Below are 14,238 nucleotides of genomic sequence, written 5' to 3' on the forward strand. Positions count from 1 at the left end.
CATCGACTGGTGGCTATGATAATATATTACTCAATGTATGGCTTCATTATAAAATAGGAATTTTTAGATTTAACTTATTGATTTTTATTGATTAAAAAGATAAATCAAGAGAACACATTTTTACAAACATATAACGACAAAAACCCAAACGTTTTAAAATTCGGGCTCGTCCGGGATTTGAACCCGGGACCTCTCGTACCCAAAGCGAGAATCATACCCCTAGACCAACAAGCCCTACCAACAACTCAAAGGGACAATGTTATAACATTCACCTATTACGTGTCAACAATGACAGGACAAGGAATGTACGGCCTCATGCCACGTTCAGTGCACTTTGAAACACTCCCACTTCACTCTGCCCAGCGGTGCTGACTTGTGTATAGTGCATATGTTATCGTGTGTGTGTGTATGAATGTGTCTGTGCCTATGTTTGTGTTGCCTCACAGTCCCAGATGTTCCATAAGGTGTATTTTATATATTTTTTCATTAAATTGTACGGCTTGCATCAGTTACTTGATGTGGAATAGAGTTCCATGTAGTCATGGTTCTATGTAGTTAGTACTGTACGCCTCCCATAGTCTGTTCTGGAATTGGGGACTATGAAGAGACCTCTTGTGGCATGTCTTGTGGGGTATGCATAGGTGTCCAAGCTGTGCTCCAGTAGTTCAAACAGACAACTCGGTGCATTCAACATGTCAATGCCTCTCATAAATACAAGTAGTGATGTAGTCAATCTATTGACCACTTTGAGCAAACGGAGATTGACATGCATATTATTAATATTAGCTCTCTGTGTACATCCAAGTGCCAGCCGTGCTGCCCTGTTCTGAGCCAATTGCAATTTTCCTAAGTCCCTTTTTGTGGCACCTGGCCACACGACTGAACAGTAGTCCAGGTGCGGCAAAACTAGGGCCTGTAGGACCTGCCTTGTTGATAGTACTGTTAAGAAGGTAGAGCAGCGCTTTATTATGGATTTTTTTATTCTCCCCATCTTAGCTACTGTTGTATCAATATGTTTTGACCATGACAGTTTACAATCCAGGTTTACTCCAAGCAGTTTGGTCACTTCAACTTGCTCAATTTCCACATTATTTGTTACAAAATTTAGTTGAGGTTTAGTTTTTTATTTATTTTTTATTTATTTATTTCACCTTTATTTAACCAGGTAGGCAAGTTGAGAACAAGTTCTCATTTACAATTGCGACCTGGCCAAGATAAAGCAAGCAGTTTGACACATACAACAACACAGAGTTACACATGGAGTAAAACAAACATACAGTCAATAATATAGTAGAAAGATAAGTCTATATACAAAGTGAGCAAATGAGGTGAGATAAGGGAGGTAAAGGCAAAAAAGGCCATGGTGGCAAAGTAAATACAATATAGCAAGTAAAACACTGGAATGGTAGATTTGCAGTGGAAGAAAGTGCAAAGTAGAAATGGAAATAATGGGGTGCAAAGGAGCAAAATAAATAAATACAGTAGGGGAAGTGGTAGTTGTTTGGGCTAAATTATAGATGGGCTATGTACAGGTGCAGTAATCTGTGAGCTGCTCTGACAGCTGGTGCTTAAAGCTAGTGAGGGAGATAAGTGTTTCCAGTTTTAGAGATTTTTGTAGTTCGTTCCAGTCATTGGCAGCAGAGAACTGGAAGGAGAGGCGGCCGAAGGAGGAATTGGCTTTGGGGGTGACCAGAGAGATATACCTGCTGGAGCGCGTGCTACAGGTGGGTGCTGCTATGTTGACCAGCGAGCTGAGATAAGGGGGAACTTTACCTAGCAGGGTCTTGTAGATGACCTGGAGCCAGTGGGTTTGGCGACGAGTATGAAGCGAGGGCCAGCCAACGAGAGCGTACAGGTCGCAGTGGTGGGTAGTATATGAGGCTTTGGTGACAAAACGGATGGCACTGTGATGGACTGCATCCAATTTATTGAGTAGGGTATTGGAGGCTTTTTTGTAAATGACATCGCCAAAGTCGAGAATGGTCAGTTTTACGAGGGTATGTTTGGCAGCATGAGTGAAAGATGCTATGTTTTTTGTTTTAGAAATATTTAGAACTAACTTATTCCTTGCCACCCACTCTGAAACTAACTGCACCTCTTTGTTAAATGTTGCAGTCATTTCAGTCGCTGTAGTAGCTGACATGTATAGTGTTGAGTCCTCCGCATACATAGACACACTGGGTTTATTCAAAGCCAGTGGCATGTCATTAGTAAAGATTGAAAAAAGTAAGGGGCCTAGACAGCTGCCCTGGGGAATTCCTGATTCTACCTGGATTATGTTGGAGAGGCTTCCATTAAAGAACATCCTCTGTGTTCTGTTAGACAGCTAACTTTTTATCCACAATATAGCAGGGGGTGTAAAGCCATAACACATACGTTTTTCTAGCAGCAGACTATGATCGATAATGTCAAAAGCCACACTGAAGTCTAACAAAACAGCCCCCACAATCTTTTTATCATCACTTTCTCTCAGCCAATCATCAGTCCTTCCCTATAGACATGAGTATAATGTAGCCATGAGACTGTTTTGTTGTTTCGTTGACAGCGGTTGGCTATAACTTGAGACCTTCTATGAATGCTGCTATTGTGATGGACTGATCGTGTATCGTGTAGGCCAACAATAGACTGCCCTGTATGACTTGTTAGTGTGTATCACTCTGTGTCCTGATCTCATGTCTTTGTATACTTGTAATCATAGGAAGTTCATAGGGAGTCTGGACTGATGGCAGAAGTATTTTTCTCTCTGGGCTCCAGAGACATGTTATCTATAGGATGGCCAACTCAAGCACTTGTTTAGTTTGACAAATTTATTGTGCGATTTTTGGGGGGGTAAAGATGATATGTAATGTCATTGTAAATACAACATATGTTATTCTGTAAATTAAACCATAATAATTTGCTATATATGAAATTCAATAAAATACAACTGTATGTTGCAGCTTTCCCTTTTTCAAATTGATGTTATCTGTTGTAGAAGCTTTGATTGTGCCAGAAATGTTGCTGTTCTATGCGCGCACTGTTTCTTTGAGACACTGCTGCCCCCTAGTGGGGGTCTTATGTCCCAACGCTGGTTCAAGGCCCTTGGTGAGAAAACAGAGAGATAGAGCTGACCATGACACACAGGCTGAGAAAGGTAGAAAATAGAGACAGAGTACAGGATGAATGAATACCATAGTCTACCACAGAGTCTGATTTTAGTATGTAAATAAACTGACATACTAGATAGTTAAGTCATCTTGAGCTGTCATTTGTAGTGATATGCCATCTCCACATGAAGCAGTTTTTCTAGGTTGAGACAGTCAAAGACCACTAATACAAATAAGGAAATGCTTTGTTTGTTCTGATAGATTGATAGAATAACTCTTGACGTTGTTCTCATCCTATGTTTATCGCTTCCTCATCATCATTTTAGATCCAGCAAGGGCTTATGAAGCAGTGAACCATATATAAGTATATACTGTTGAATTGAGAGTTGTGTCCCAGATACATATTTTTCTATAGGCAGATTCTGAATGTTGCCCCATGTTGCATCATTGAGGTCCAGATAGGTAACAATAAAAATAATGTTAAATGTACAGTGTAATTATTTATATATTAAATTATACTTTGGACAATATAATCAAGCATATATAAGCAATTCTAGGCCTGTTTTTCATTGTCCACTCATACAATAAATAGGTGTACCAGGTATTGCAGACAAGCGTCTCTGGAATGTAATGACAGGGAGGGAACTAATGACAAGTAGCGTACAGCAAAGCAATGCTGTCGAAATCACATGATCCGCTTTTCAGCTTGCATGCAGTTGGTATTAAAATGTTTCCAGCATCACAAACTGTCAACTGCGTACATTGTGACAATATTTCCAGAAAATACACATGTCCCTCGGCTCTTTTGTAACTAGCTAGCGATATATTTTATGACATCGTGGCTCAGTCACGTTTCCGCAGAACTTAGCATTTAGTGGTAACTAGCTGTACCCTTGCAACTGTTATTGTTGCTTGGATCCAAAAGTGACAGGCAGAAAGAACGAAAGTGCGAGGGGGACTGCGAATTAGCTGGGTTAGCTAGCTACTAGTAGGGCTGAAGCCAAGCGAGGCCTGACTGAGCGAGAGGATCGTGTTCCCTTCCGACAGAAACACGGCGAAATCATGGCCAACATCGCGGTTCAAAGGATAAAACGGGAATTTAAAGAGGTTCTCAAAAGCGAGGAGGTGGGCTTATTTTTTTTTAATCGACCGTGAACGATACGCTAAATATCTAGCTAGCTAGCAAGCTAACGCTAGCTGAGTTGGTGTCTAACACGATTGCCTGTTGTTGAAAATGAGTGTTTTATTATCTAGCAGCTAGCTACTGAGGTTACTTAGCCAGATGTTAACAAAGGTGAAGGACGAGGCGCTAACTACCTTGTTTGCAAACGAAGGCCAAGGAAGGAACGCGTGACTGGATTTTTCGCAACGTTGGTTAACGTTATGCTGCTAATTTAACTAGCCTACAGGAAATTCCCTGCCTTGACGCTAACATTAGCGTTTCCAGCGAAGGTAGCTAGCTAACCATTGAAAGAAGTCACGCTGGTTTATTATGAGGCTTAATTAACCTTTCTAACGTCAGACTAGGGGTGGTAGCTAACTAGTCAACTAAGAAGTATGATATTTGCCAGCCACAGTTAACGCTGTGTTTTTACTACCAGGGTGTCAACTTCTGCCGCATTGGCAGATTTGGGTTCGAAAGCTAGCGTGACATTTTCTACCTACTTGTCCTGTTGCAGGTGATTATGACATGCTTCATGCCATGCATCGAAAGTTAAAGGTATTGAGCAACATAAGTGTCATGGTAGTATTTTAATAGTGAATGGAGTTAACGTTAGCCAACTAGTTTTGCATATCCCGTAAGAATGTGTAGCACAAGGCACAACTTGGAACTGACAAACTTCTCATACTGTTGCTTCTTATCAAATGATATGTCATATTCAAGTGGAAGGAGACAGGTCATGTGAAAGTATTAGCTGTCACCGATCGTTCTGTGAGTATGTCTGTTGAGAGGAAGTTGGGTAGAGATGAGGTACTCTCTTATGGCTACCCCTCCTTTCCTTACACCCCAGCACATGATCTGTGACAGAACCAACTGGTGACCTCTGCTTCTCTCCTTCTCTGACAGACGAGTAAAAACCAGATAAAGGTGGACCTAGTGGATGAAAACTTCACAGAGCTGAAGGGGGAGATCGCAGGGCCACCTGACACGCCATATGAAGGTGAGAGGCCGGGGTTTGCTGACTTGGGACTGTGGACACACCTAACTGGTTTACCTGGGACAGACCTACCTGTGTTTAGTTGAGGGCTGAGGCAGACTTACTTAGCTTACCTGGGTCAAACTCGAGTCTGTCTAATGCGCCACAATAGGATTCAAAGCAGTTTTCCATCAAGGGAGCTAGGCTTGTGTCATGCAAAAGGTTACAGAAGATTTGAGCAGTCGCTTGATCCCATGTTTTAGTTAGTACTTGTGCGTATGTTGGCGTTCTTGCTGTCATAACTATTTGCTTTCTGTATTTTTCAGGTGGCAGATATCAACTAGAAATTAAAATTCCAGAAACATATCCCTTCAATCCACCAAAGGTATGTATAAAAAATAACATTCTAATGTTTATTGTTCAGTTGTGAATTTTGTCAACATTGACCTGTGAAGTCCTTTGCTAGTCCTTTGCCTATTCAGTTGCTTGTTTATGTGCTTCCCAGGTGCGATTTATCACAAAGATCTGGCATCCCAACATCAGCTCAGTCACAGGTGCTATATGTCTGGACATCCTCAAAGACCAGTGGTAAGTCACCCTGTTCCAATACTCTTTAAAGGTTTATTTTTTTTCATTGTCATGTCTTAGTTACGGATGATCCTAGTTCTTAGTACTCTAATACCATCTCCTCTGTGTGTCTGACAGGGCGGCAGCTATGACGCTGAGGACAGTGCTGTTGTCACTACAGGCCTTACTGGCAGCTGCAGAACCAGATGACCCACAGGACGCTGTGGTGGCCAATCAGGTGAGAGGAACACTGGGTTTCTATGTCTGTGTGTGAGAGAGGGAGAGTATGCATAATAAGTATGCCTCTGTTTGTAGATTTGACCATTTGTTCGTTGAGTAAATGTGATTTACTAAATTGTCACCTAGTGAGGTTTCTATGCTGCTGTCTTGCTGCCTGCTCGGTATTGTGATGTGTTCTTTATTTCTTTCTCTCTTTTTTTTCTCTCTTTCTCTCTCTCTCCCCCCAGTATAAGCAGAATCCAGAGATGTTCAAACAGACGGCCAGACTCTGGTCTCATGTGTACGCCGGCGCCCCCTCCTCCAGCCCAGAGTACACACGCAAAATAGACAAACTCTGTGCCATGGGCTTTGACAAAGTGAGTGACCAACCCCTTATTACTGTCTCATACCTTCATAGGTCATTTACGCTTTATTATGGTATTACAAGACCACTGTTGATAGGTGGTGTTCTTTGATCCCATTTTAATATGGTTCACCATTGGATCTCAGTTTAGTGTTTTGAATACTGTAGCACAGTTATGACAGTGTTCTAAACTTCTTACACTCCTGTTTGTCCCGTCTCCACAGAATGCAGTAATAGTGGCGTTGTCGTCGAAATCCTGGGATGTGGAGACAGCAACAGAGCTACTGCTCAGTAACTGAGTCTCAACGCCCCCATCTGACCCCTCTCCTTCAGTCTCCCTCCATCTGAAGCCCTCTTCTCTGCTGTCCCTCTGACCCCTCACCCCTCTCATCTACCTGTTGGATACCCCCTCTCAACCTCCTGGCATTTCTCCCATTGTCATCATCTCTGTACCACTCTCCTCCATCTTCCCTGCCATCTTCACATTGGCATTGTTCCCTGCCATCATTTCACATACCTCAATCAAATGACTCCTTCCCTTAGGCCATGTGCCATTCCTCTCCCTCTCTACTCATGCTATTCATGTCCATTACCATCCCAACTCCTTCAGACTCACTGGCTTTGTCTAAACACTCTCCACCGGCGTCCTATGACGTATACAATCCTTTTACATCAGTTATGACCTTGAAGAAATAAGGAAGTGTTGTAGGATTGTTTGAACAGAGAAATCTCCACCATTTTGGCACTTACCACATCACTGATGTTTCCTAGCACTTGCAGTAGCCATATGATGTGTCAACTGTCTTAGTCTTACCATCCTAAACTCTCCACCCCATCAGCAGGGAGTCCCACCCCTCTCAAGCCTGTCATGACTATCATCATCACTCTTTCTTCTTCCCCCTTTTTTTTATCTGGTTCTGGCCTCCTACAGGAAGACGATTTAGATTCCCGTTTTTAAAAAGAGAGAAAGAAAACAGAAACGCTCAGCGCACTGTTCACCGATAACGCTACTCAAGCAAATTTAAGACTGGGAGTTTAAAAAAAATAGTGGTTTGAAAGATATCGCATCCACTGAACTACGCCAACAGAGGTAAAAAAAATAAAAAATAAAAAAAACTCAAAAGAATTCATCTGTAAATAAAGCTATTAAAGTCTGTGTAAATTAATCCAAAATGTGTGGTGATGTTTTATTTGCTCTTTAGAAATTCATTATATTGCCGAATTACTTTTGAGTATTGTGTGTTTGCATTTGTGTGTTTGATTAGTAGTCTTCCCTCCCTGTATGTGTACAAAAATCTAGGGTGAGGAGCTAAATTTATAATGCTGGAAGAAACAAAGTCCAGTGGGAATTATATACTTGAGGAAAGTAGAACAGGCATATGCAATACAATATAGAATTGTGTGTGTGTGTGTGTAACCAGGCTGCATACATATGCATATTTATTTAAATAAGTGAATTTGTATGCACTGCACTATCAGTGGCACGAAAGGACTTACTAAATGGGTTGATTCTGTCTAGACATGATTAAAACCCCACATGCTAGTGGATCAGAGCATGAACTAGATTAACACATTGTACAATGGGCTATCAGTTCTTGTTTGAGAAAAGCCACAGAGCATCTTGTTTGTGTAGTCAGGCGAGAGTTATTAGGCTGAACACAACCAGATGGCAGGTTAGGTAGCGTGTTGTGTCTGAGCCAGCCTTGCCAACAAGTCCATCTTTCAACACAGGAGTGAACCTGGCAGTGCTCTCCAATACCCATATTGCAGCATGCCTGCACTGGGAAGAATGCCCTTACAAGCTTATGTGTATCAGTCTGTGTAAATAGGCCTACTGTGTGTGGGCTGGAGTTAGGCCTTAGTGTCCCCATGCAGACTCCCCTGCTGCACAGCGACACCTGCTATCGAGATACAGACAAAGCCAACCTCAGGTTTCCCAAGTGACAAAAGCTTGTTTTGTATCTCTTTGTTACCTTGATGAATATCTCTCCCCTGACACGCCACCAAAGTCTTCTGCCAGAGCTGAGAAAAGCTGTGAGATTTAGTGGCGGTCAAATGATACTTAGTAAAGTGAGATGTGATCTGAGTAAGTGTCAGGGTGGTAACGGCTTATGTCCCAGGTTTAGGTTTTGTGAAGAAGACAACCCTATGTTTTGGACTTGAATACCCTCATAGGAACACGTATACTGGTTATACCACCCAGATATAATCCCGCACCATCTATTCCCTCAATGCCCTATTACCCATGTCTCCTAAGGGCCCTCCAAGGCAACCAAAACCCACATCCAGTCTTTGTATTTGATTGGAAATTGTAGGCCTAACCATTTGATTACCCTGGTATCCATGATGATAAAATCACACAAACCATTCCTATGCCCGATCCAAACCTGATATCCAAGGCCATTGATCAACAAATTGGTAGGCCTAGGCCTATTACATTGAACAGAATAGGACCCCGGCTATCACGTAGGAGGAAACGGGGGAAACCAGATGCCCCCGGACCATAGGCTCAACACACAGGATGTATTCAGCTGTAAATCAAACTATTGACAGGTGTGCTCGCGAGGCAGACACTGGTTGACCATGGTTACCTTCACTGCCTCAACCAGTGTCTGCCTCGCGAGCACACCTGTCAATAGTTTGATTTACAGCTGAATACATCCTGTGTGTTGAGCCTATGGTCCGGGGGCATCTGGTTTCCCCCGTTTCCTCCTACGTGATAGCCGGGGTCCTATTCTGTGTCTGAGCGGGCATGCAACCTCCGCTGCCCTAAAACGCGAGGAGGGCTGTTATCAGCAATTGAGTTCAATTGGGGTTGAATGGACGTCATGCAAACCTGGATGGATTTAAACAAAGGAGCGGATGTGTGTTGATCCAACTTCCTCCTGGTTCCTTCTGGACATTCATCCTAGACGCAGAAGATGTTTCCAGTCAGTGACATTAGCTGTACATAGGACATGTTTGGGAAATCCTACAATGGAGTTAAGCCCATGGAAATGTAAACATATGTCTGTCTTATTTTAAATCATATTAAGAGTCTATTATTTCTGACCTAGATTGACATTGTTGCTTTTACATTTAAAACGTCCCAGTGAGCTCATTTTACGCATTGGATTACGCGGGATGCGCCTTGCACTTCGACCAAGGCGTCATCTCTCCACACCCCAGACAACTCTCTAGACAGGACCCTTCCTCAATGTGGGCTATTAGGTCCATTGAGGGGGTAACAATGGAGGGAGGATTGAACCAGCATTCCATGGGGCTAATACCATACCACCTGTGCCATAAATTATTAGACCCCTTGGCAGAGGTAGTAGCCCACAGTCGTGGCCAAAAGTTTTGAGAATGACACAAATATTAATTTTCACCAAGTCTGCTGCCTAAGTTTGTATGATGGCAATTTGCATATACTCCAGAATGTTATGAAGAGTGATCAGATGAATTGCAATTAATTGCAAAGTCCCTCTTTGCCATGCAAATGAACTGAATCCCCCAAAAACATTTCCACTGCATTTCAGCCCTGCCACAAAAGGACCAGCTGACATCATGTCAGTGATTCTCTCGTTAACACAGGTGTGAGTGTTGACGAGGACAAGGCTGGAGATCATTCTGTCATGCTGATTGAGTTTGAATAACAGACTGGAAGCTTCAAAAGGAGGGTGGTGCTTGGAATCATTGTTCTTCCTCTGTCAACCATGGTTACCTTCAAGGAAACACGTGCCGTCATCATTGCTTTGCACAAAAAGGGCTTCACAGGCAAGGATATTGCTGCCAGTAAGATTGCACCTAAATCAACCATTATCGGATCATCAAGAACTTCAAGGACAGCAGCTCAATTGTTGTGAAGAAGCCTTCAGGGTGTCCAAGAAAGTCCAGCAAGCGCCAGGTTCGTCTCCTAAAGTTGATTCAGCTGCGGGATCGGGGCACCACCAGTACAGAGCTTGCTCAGGAATGGCAGCAGGCAGGTGTGAGTGCATCTGCACGCACAGTGAGGCAAAGACTTTTGAAGGATGGCCTGGTGTCAAGAAGGGCAGCAAAGAAGCCACTTCTCTCCAGGAAAAACATCTGGGACAGACTGATATTCTGCAAAAGGTACAGGGATTGGACTGCTGAGGACTGGGGTAAAGTCATTTTCTCTGATGAATCCCCTTTCTGATTGTTTGGGGCATCCGGAAAAAAGCTTGTCCGGTGAAGACAAGGTGAGCGCTACCATCAGTCCTGTGTCATGCCAACAGTAAAGCATCCTGAGACCATTAATGTGTGGGGTTGCTTCTCAGCCAAGGGAGTGGGCTCACTCACAATTTTGCCTAAGAACACAGCCATGAATAAAGAATGGTAACAACACATCCTCCGAGAGCAACTTCTCCCAACCATCCAGGAACAGTTTGGTGACGAACAATGCCTTTTCCAGCATGATGGAGCACCTTGCCATAAGGCAAAAGTGATAACTAAGTGGCTCGGAGAACAAAACATTGATATTTTGGGTCCATGGCCAGGAAACTCCCCAGACCTTAATCCCATTGAGAACTTGTGGTCAACCCTCAAGAGGCGGGTGGACAAACAAAAACCCACAAATTCTGACAAACTTCAAGCATTGATTATGCAAGAATGGGCTGCCATCAGTCAGGATGTGGCCCAAAAGTTAATTGACAGCATGAATGCAGAGGTCTTGAAAAAGAAGGGTCAACACTGCAAATATTGACTCTTTGCATCAGCATTATGAAATGTTTGTAATTATACTTCAGTATTCCATAGTAACATCTGACAAAAATATCTAAAGACACTGAAGCAGCAAACTTTGTGAAAATTAATATTTGTGTCATTCTCAGAACTTTTTGCCACGACTGTACATACATACATACATGGAAGCTACAACAAATTGGCCTACCTTCTGTATTCTTTCATAAATAAGACTGACTTCTACTCTCCTATTGTACTGGTCCACTCGGCTCAGGGCCAGTACGCACAGCAGCTGCTCACTGACCTGATGGAGAACTACTCGAAAGCCCTGCGGCCTGTTAAGGGCACAGACAAAGCCCTGAACGTCACCCTGCAGATCACTCTCTCCCAGATCAAAGGCATGGTGAGTCTCAGAGATTACTGACTAGGTCTCAGCGACGAGTAGAGGACCACTGGTAATCTATGACCGGCTTCTCTCACAATGAGGCTTTCTCAAAATGTATATCCCCTGATCAAATACTGTGTGTACGTATACAGAGGATAACTCTTCTGAGAGATATCGTAGAGAGAGATCATGTACTTTAGATCAGAGGACGTAAAACAGTGTGACAGGAAGCAGGCAGCAGCCAGCGCTGTTCTGCTCATTGCTAAGACACGTATAGTCAGTCAACTCTGTGACCCACCTGTTCTTTTGCCTATATATGCAAGGCACAAGTACTGTACCTTGAACATGCTGTATTAGTTACCCAATTGCTTCCTCTGTTGATGTGTATGAGAGACGTCAGAAGTACTGTACAGGCCTACAGTTATCAGCCATATACTCTTTCAGTCCAGTAGAGTGTCAACTTCCCATTCGTGTGTGTGTGTGCATGTGTTACTAAGTGTACCTTGTCTAGTGCTCTCTAAAGAGAGCTGTCCTACTGCCAACTCACTCCCTGTCTCTGGGATGATGTCATCCTGTCACTTTGAAATGCAGACAGACTAATGACGTGTGTGTGACCTGTGTGTATTTGTATTTATTTGTGTGTGTGTGTGTTTGTGTGTGTCTGTATGTTTTGAGTGTCCCATTACTCCTTGGTTCCATGCTTTGGTCAAGCAATGCGTCAGGTTCTGGCAGTGACAACCCCTCAACCCCCTCATCTAAACTCCTCATTCACCTGATATTGACAGACAGCTGGGCCTGAATTTCAATGTCTGACAGCTAGTCTGAGACTTTAGTGGATTAATTAGAGAGAGAGAGAGACAATGACAACAAAAATAAGACTATTAGCTAGTATATTGCCCTTATTAGTGTGTGTGTGTCCACATGTCTTGTGTGTGTGTGTGTGTGTGAGACTGCTGTGTGCATGTGTCTGCAGCATGTGGGCACCTGCATCTATGTGTGTGTGTGTGTGTGTGTGTGTGTGTGTGTGTGTGTGTGTGTGTGTGTGTGTGTGTGTTTATACAGTATCTGTGTCTGTGTTTATATCTGTGTCTGTGTGTGTTTATATCTGTGTCTATGTGTGCAGGACGAGGGGAACCAGGTATTGATAGCGTACCTGTGGATCGGTCAGACGTGGCACAATGCCTACCTGAGGTGGAACAAGGAGGACTATGATGGCCTGGAGGATCCCCAGTAGTCTGGTGTGGAGGCCTGACCTCGTCCTTTATAACAAGTATGCCTGTACGTCACACAGATATACTGTACAGTACAGCCTCTAAACCATAATCATTTCTACTATCTAGAAACAACCTCCTTTATTGACAATAAGTGTTGGTCCATGAATTGTAATTTGAATTTGAGCTCCTTTGTGGTGGTCGTCTCCTACTTCCACTTCCACAGCCAGGAGTGCAACCTCACATTTGGCTCCTGGACATACAACAGCAACAGGATGGGCACACACACCACACACACCACACACACCCATTGGGCCAAAGTCCTCATCATCAACTACATGTCCAAGATCATCTTGGTCTACGAGGTGAGAGAGAACTGTGTCCCTGCCACCTCTTCCTCCTCACACTTTGGACAAGGCGACTTCCACCACCCCATCTTCAGCCCCACCACCATGCCAATGGGAAACGGGGAGGCCACAGCGGGCGAGAGAACCAGTACCGCCACAAACACCCCTGATCCCAAACCCTTGGACCTCAACGTCACCCCAAGCCTCGACCCCCAACACCACATCACCAGAGATTAGAAGACCCATCTCTCCAGCTCCAAGTACGAGGGTTTTGAGCCCAACGGGAACCTCTCCCTGGGGGATTGCTGTAAGGAGGCGCTGCCATGCTGTCCAGAGGTTGAAAAGGCAGCCGTGGTCGCTGCTGTGGTGGCCTCAGTAACCTTTGACCCCTGTGTGTTCTGTAGTCATGGCAGCAGTTTACCTGGGGTGGACTCCAAGCTGGTGCGGAATGTGGAGTACATCGCCATCTGCTTCCGGTAGCAGAGGGCCACTTGCGCCACCAGGCAGAGTGGAAGAAGGTTGCCAGGGTGATGGATAGGTTCTTTTATGTGGATCTTCTTCATCATGGTCTTCCTCATGAGCATTCTGATTATCGGCAAGGTGCCATGACAACAATGGAAGAAAGACTATTGGACTGTTATATGACATTGCTGAAGTCAAATCATTTCACTCTTTCTTGTCATCGCTTTACAGACAGACAAATACATTTTATATTAAAAACATAAAATGGATTAAATTGCTTCAAATGTAACTGCAAGTGTATAATGTGTGCAAATGAACAGTACACACCAATCACTGTTGTCTCTGAACTCCTTACACCCTTCCTATCCTCATCTCTCCACTAAATAGAACCAGAGGAACCATCACGTCTTCACCAGTCTGAAATCAGACTCCAGGGGTTTCAGCGACAAAGGCCTCTCTCTGGATCCACAGGCCTGGAATCATTTTTCTGTTCAAAATCATTTAGTGAATAGTTAATGACTGCTTTGTTTCCAAACAGGCGCTGTGTAGATGTAAGATATTATGGACCATAAATTATGCAACACAATGAGTTTACCCCCTCCAGTCACCCATTCCATGAACTTGGTAACGTTCAGGTGTGCGTGGCAGGTAGTGATTGTAGTAGTGTCGTGTACGCCTGACACTACTGCTTACTTCATGGAAGTAGTCAACCACTCAAAGGACAAAGTATATGACCAGAGAGCCCCCCCTATACCTCAGTTAAAAAACAGTTGATACCC

At 43.7% G+C, this 14,238-nt stretch overlaps 1 protein-coding gene, 1 non-coding gene and 1 pseudogene across 4 annotated transcripts; 2 read left to right on the top strand and 1 right to left on the bottom strand.

The window, feature by feature from the left end:
- Nucleotides 1–162: 162 nt before the first annotated feature.
- trnap-ugg (transfer RNA proline (anticodon UGG)) lies at nt 163–234 on the bottom strand. Its single transcript has one exon. It is a non-coding gene; the product is annotated as a tRNA-Pro (tRNA).
- Nucleotides 235–3,784: 3,550 nt separating this feature from the next.
- On the top strand, nt 3,785–7,540 carry LOC106611694 (ubiquitin-conjugating enzyme E2 K). 3 transcript variants are annotated; one of them, XM_014212167.2, is made up of 7 exons: nt 3,785–4,211; nt 5,155–5,248; nt 5,551–5,609; nt 5,730–5,812; nt 5,930–6,029; nt 6,259–6,387; nt 6,599–7,540. In XM_014212167.2, the coding sequence occupies exons 1-7, from the start codon at nt 4,149–4,151 to the stop codon at nt 6,671–6,673; spliced, it is 603 nt and encodes a 200-aa protein (XP_014067642.1). In that variant the 5' UTR covers nt 3,785–4,148; the 3' UTR covers nt 6,674–7,540. The 3 variants fall into 3 exon arrangements, with proteins under 3 accessions (XP_014067642.1, XP_045579900.1, XP_014067643.1); XM_045723944.1 differs by lacking the exon at nt 3,785–4,211 and adding an exon at nt 4,254–4,806; XM_014212168.2 differs by lacking the exon at nt 3,785–4,211 and adding an exon at nt 4,270–4,765.
- Nucleotides 7,541–8,351: 811 nt separating this feature from the next.
- On the top strand, nt 8,352–13,606 carry LOC106611690 (neuronal acetylcholine receptor subunit alpha-9-II-like; annotated as a pseudogene).
- The last annotated feature ends 632 nt before the right edge of the window (nt 13,607–14,238 follow it).

Source organism: Salmo salar, chromosome ssa09, assembly GCF_905237065.1.
Source record: "Salmo salar chromosome ssa09, Ssal_v3.1, whole genome shotgun sequence".
Taxonomy (NCBI): domain Eukaryota; kingdom Metazoa; phylum Chordata; class Actinopteri; order Salmoniformes; family Salmonidae; genus Salmo; species Salmo salar.

Bases quoted from the DNA above. Each gene is read 5' to 3' on its own strand.
- LOC106611694 (XM_014212167.2), top strand. From the start codon at position 4,149: ATGGCCAACATCGCGGTTCAAAGGATAAAACGGGAATTTAAAGAGGTT. The intron at 5,610-5,729 runs GTATGTATAAAA...TGTGCTTCCCAG, and splicing joins ATCCCTTCAATCCACCAAAG to GTGCGATTTATCACAAAGAT. The intron at 6,030-6,258 runs GTGAGAGGAACA...CTCTCCCCCCAG, and splicing joins ACGCTGTGGTGGCCAATCAG to TATAAGCAGAATCCAGAGAT.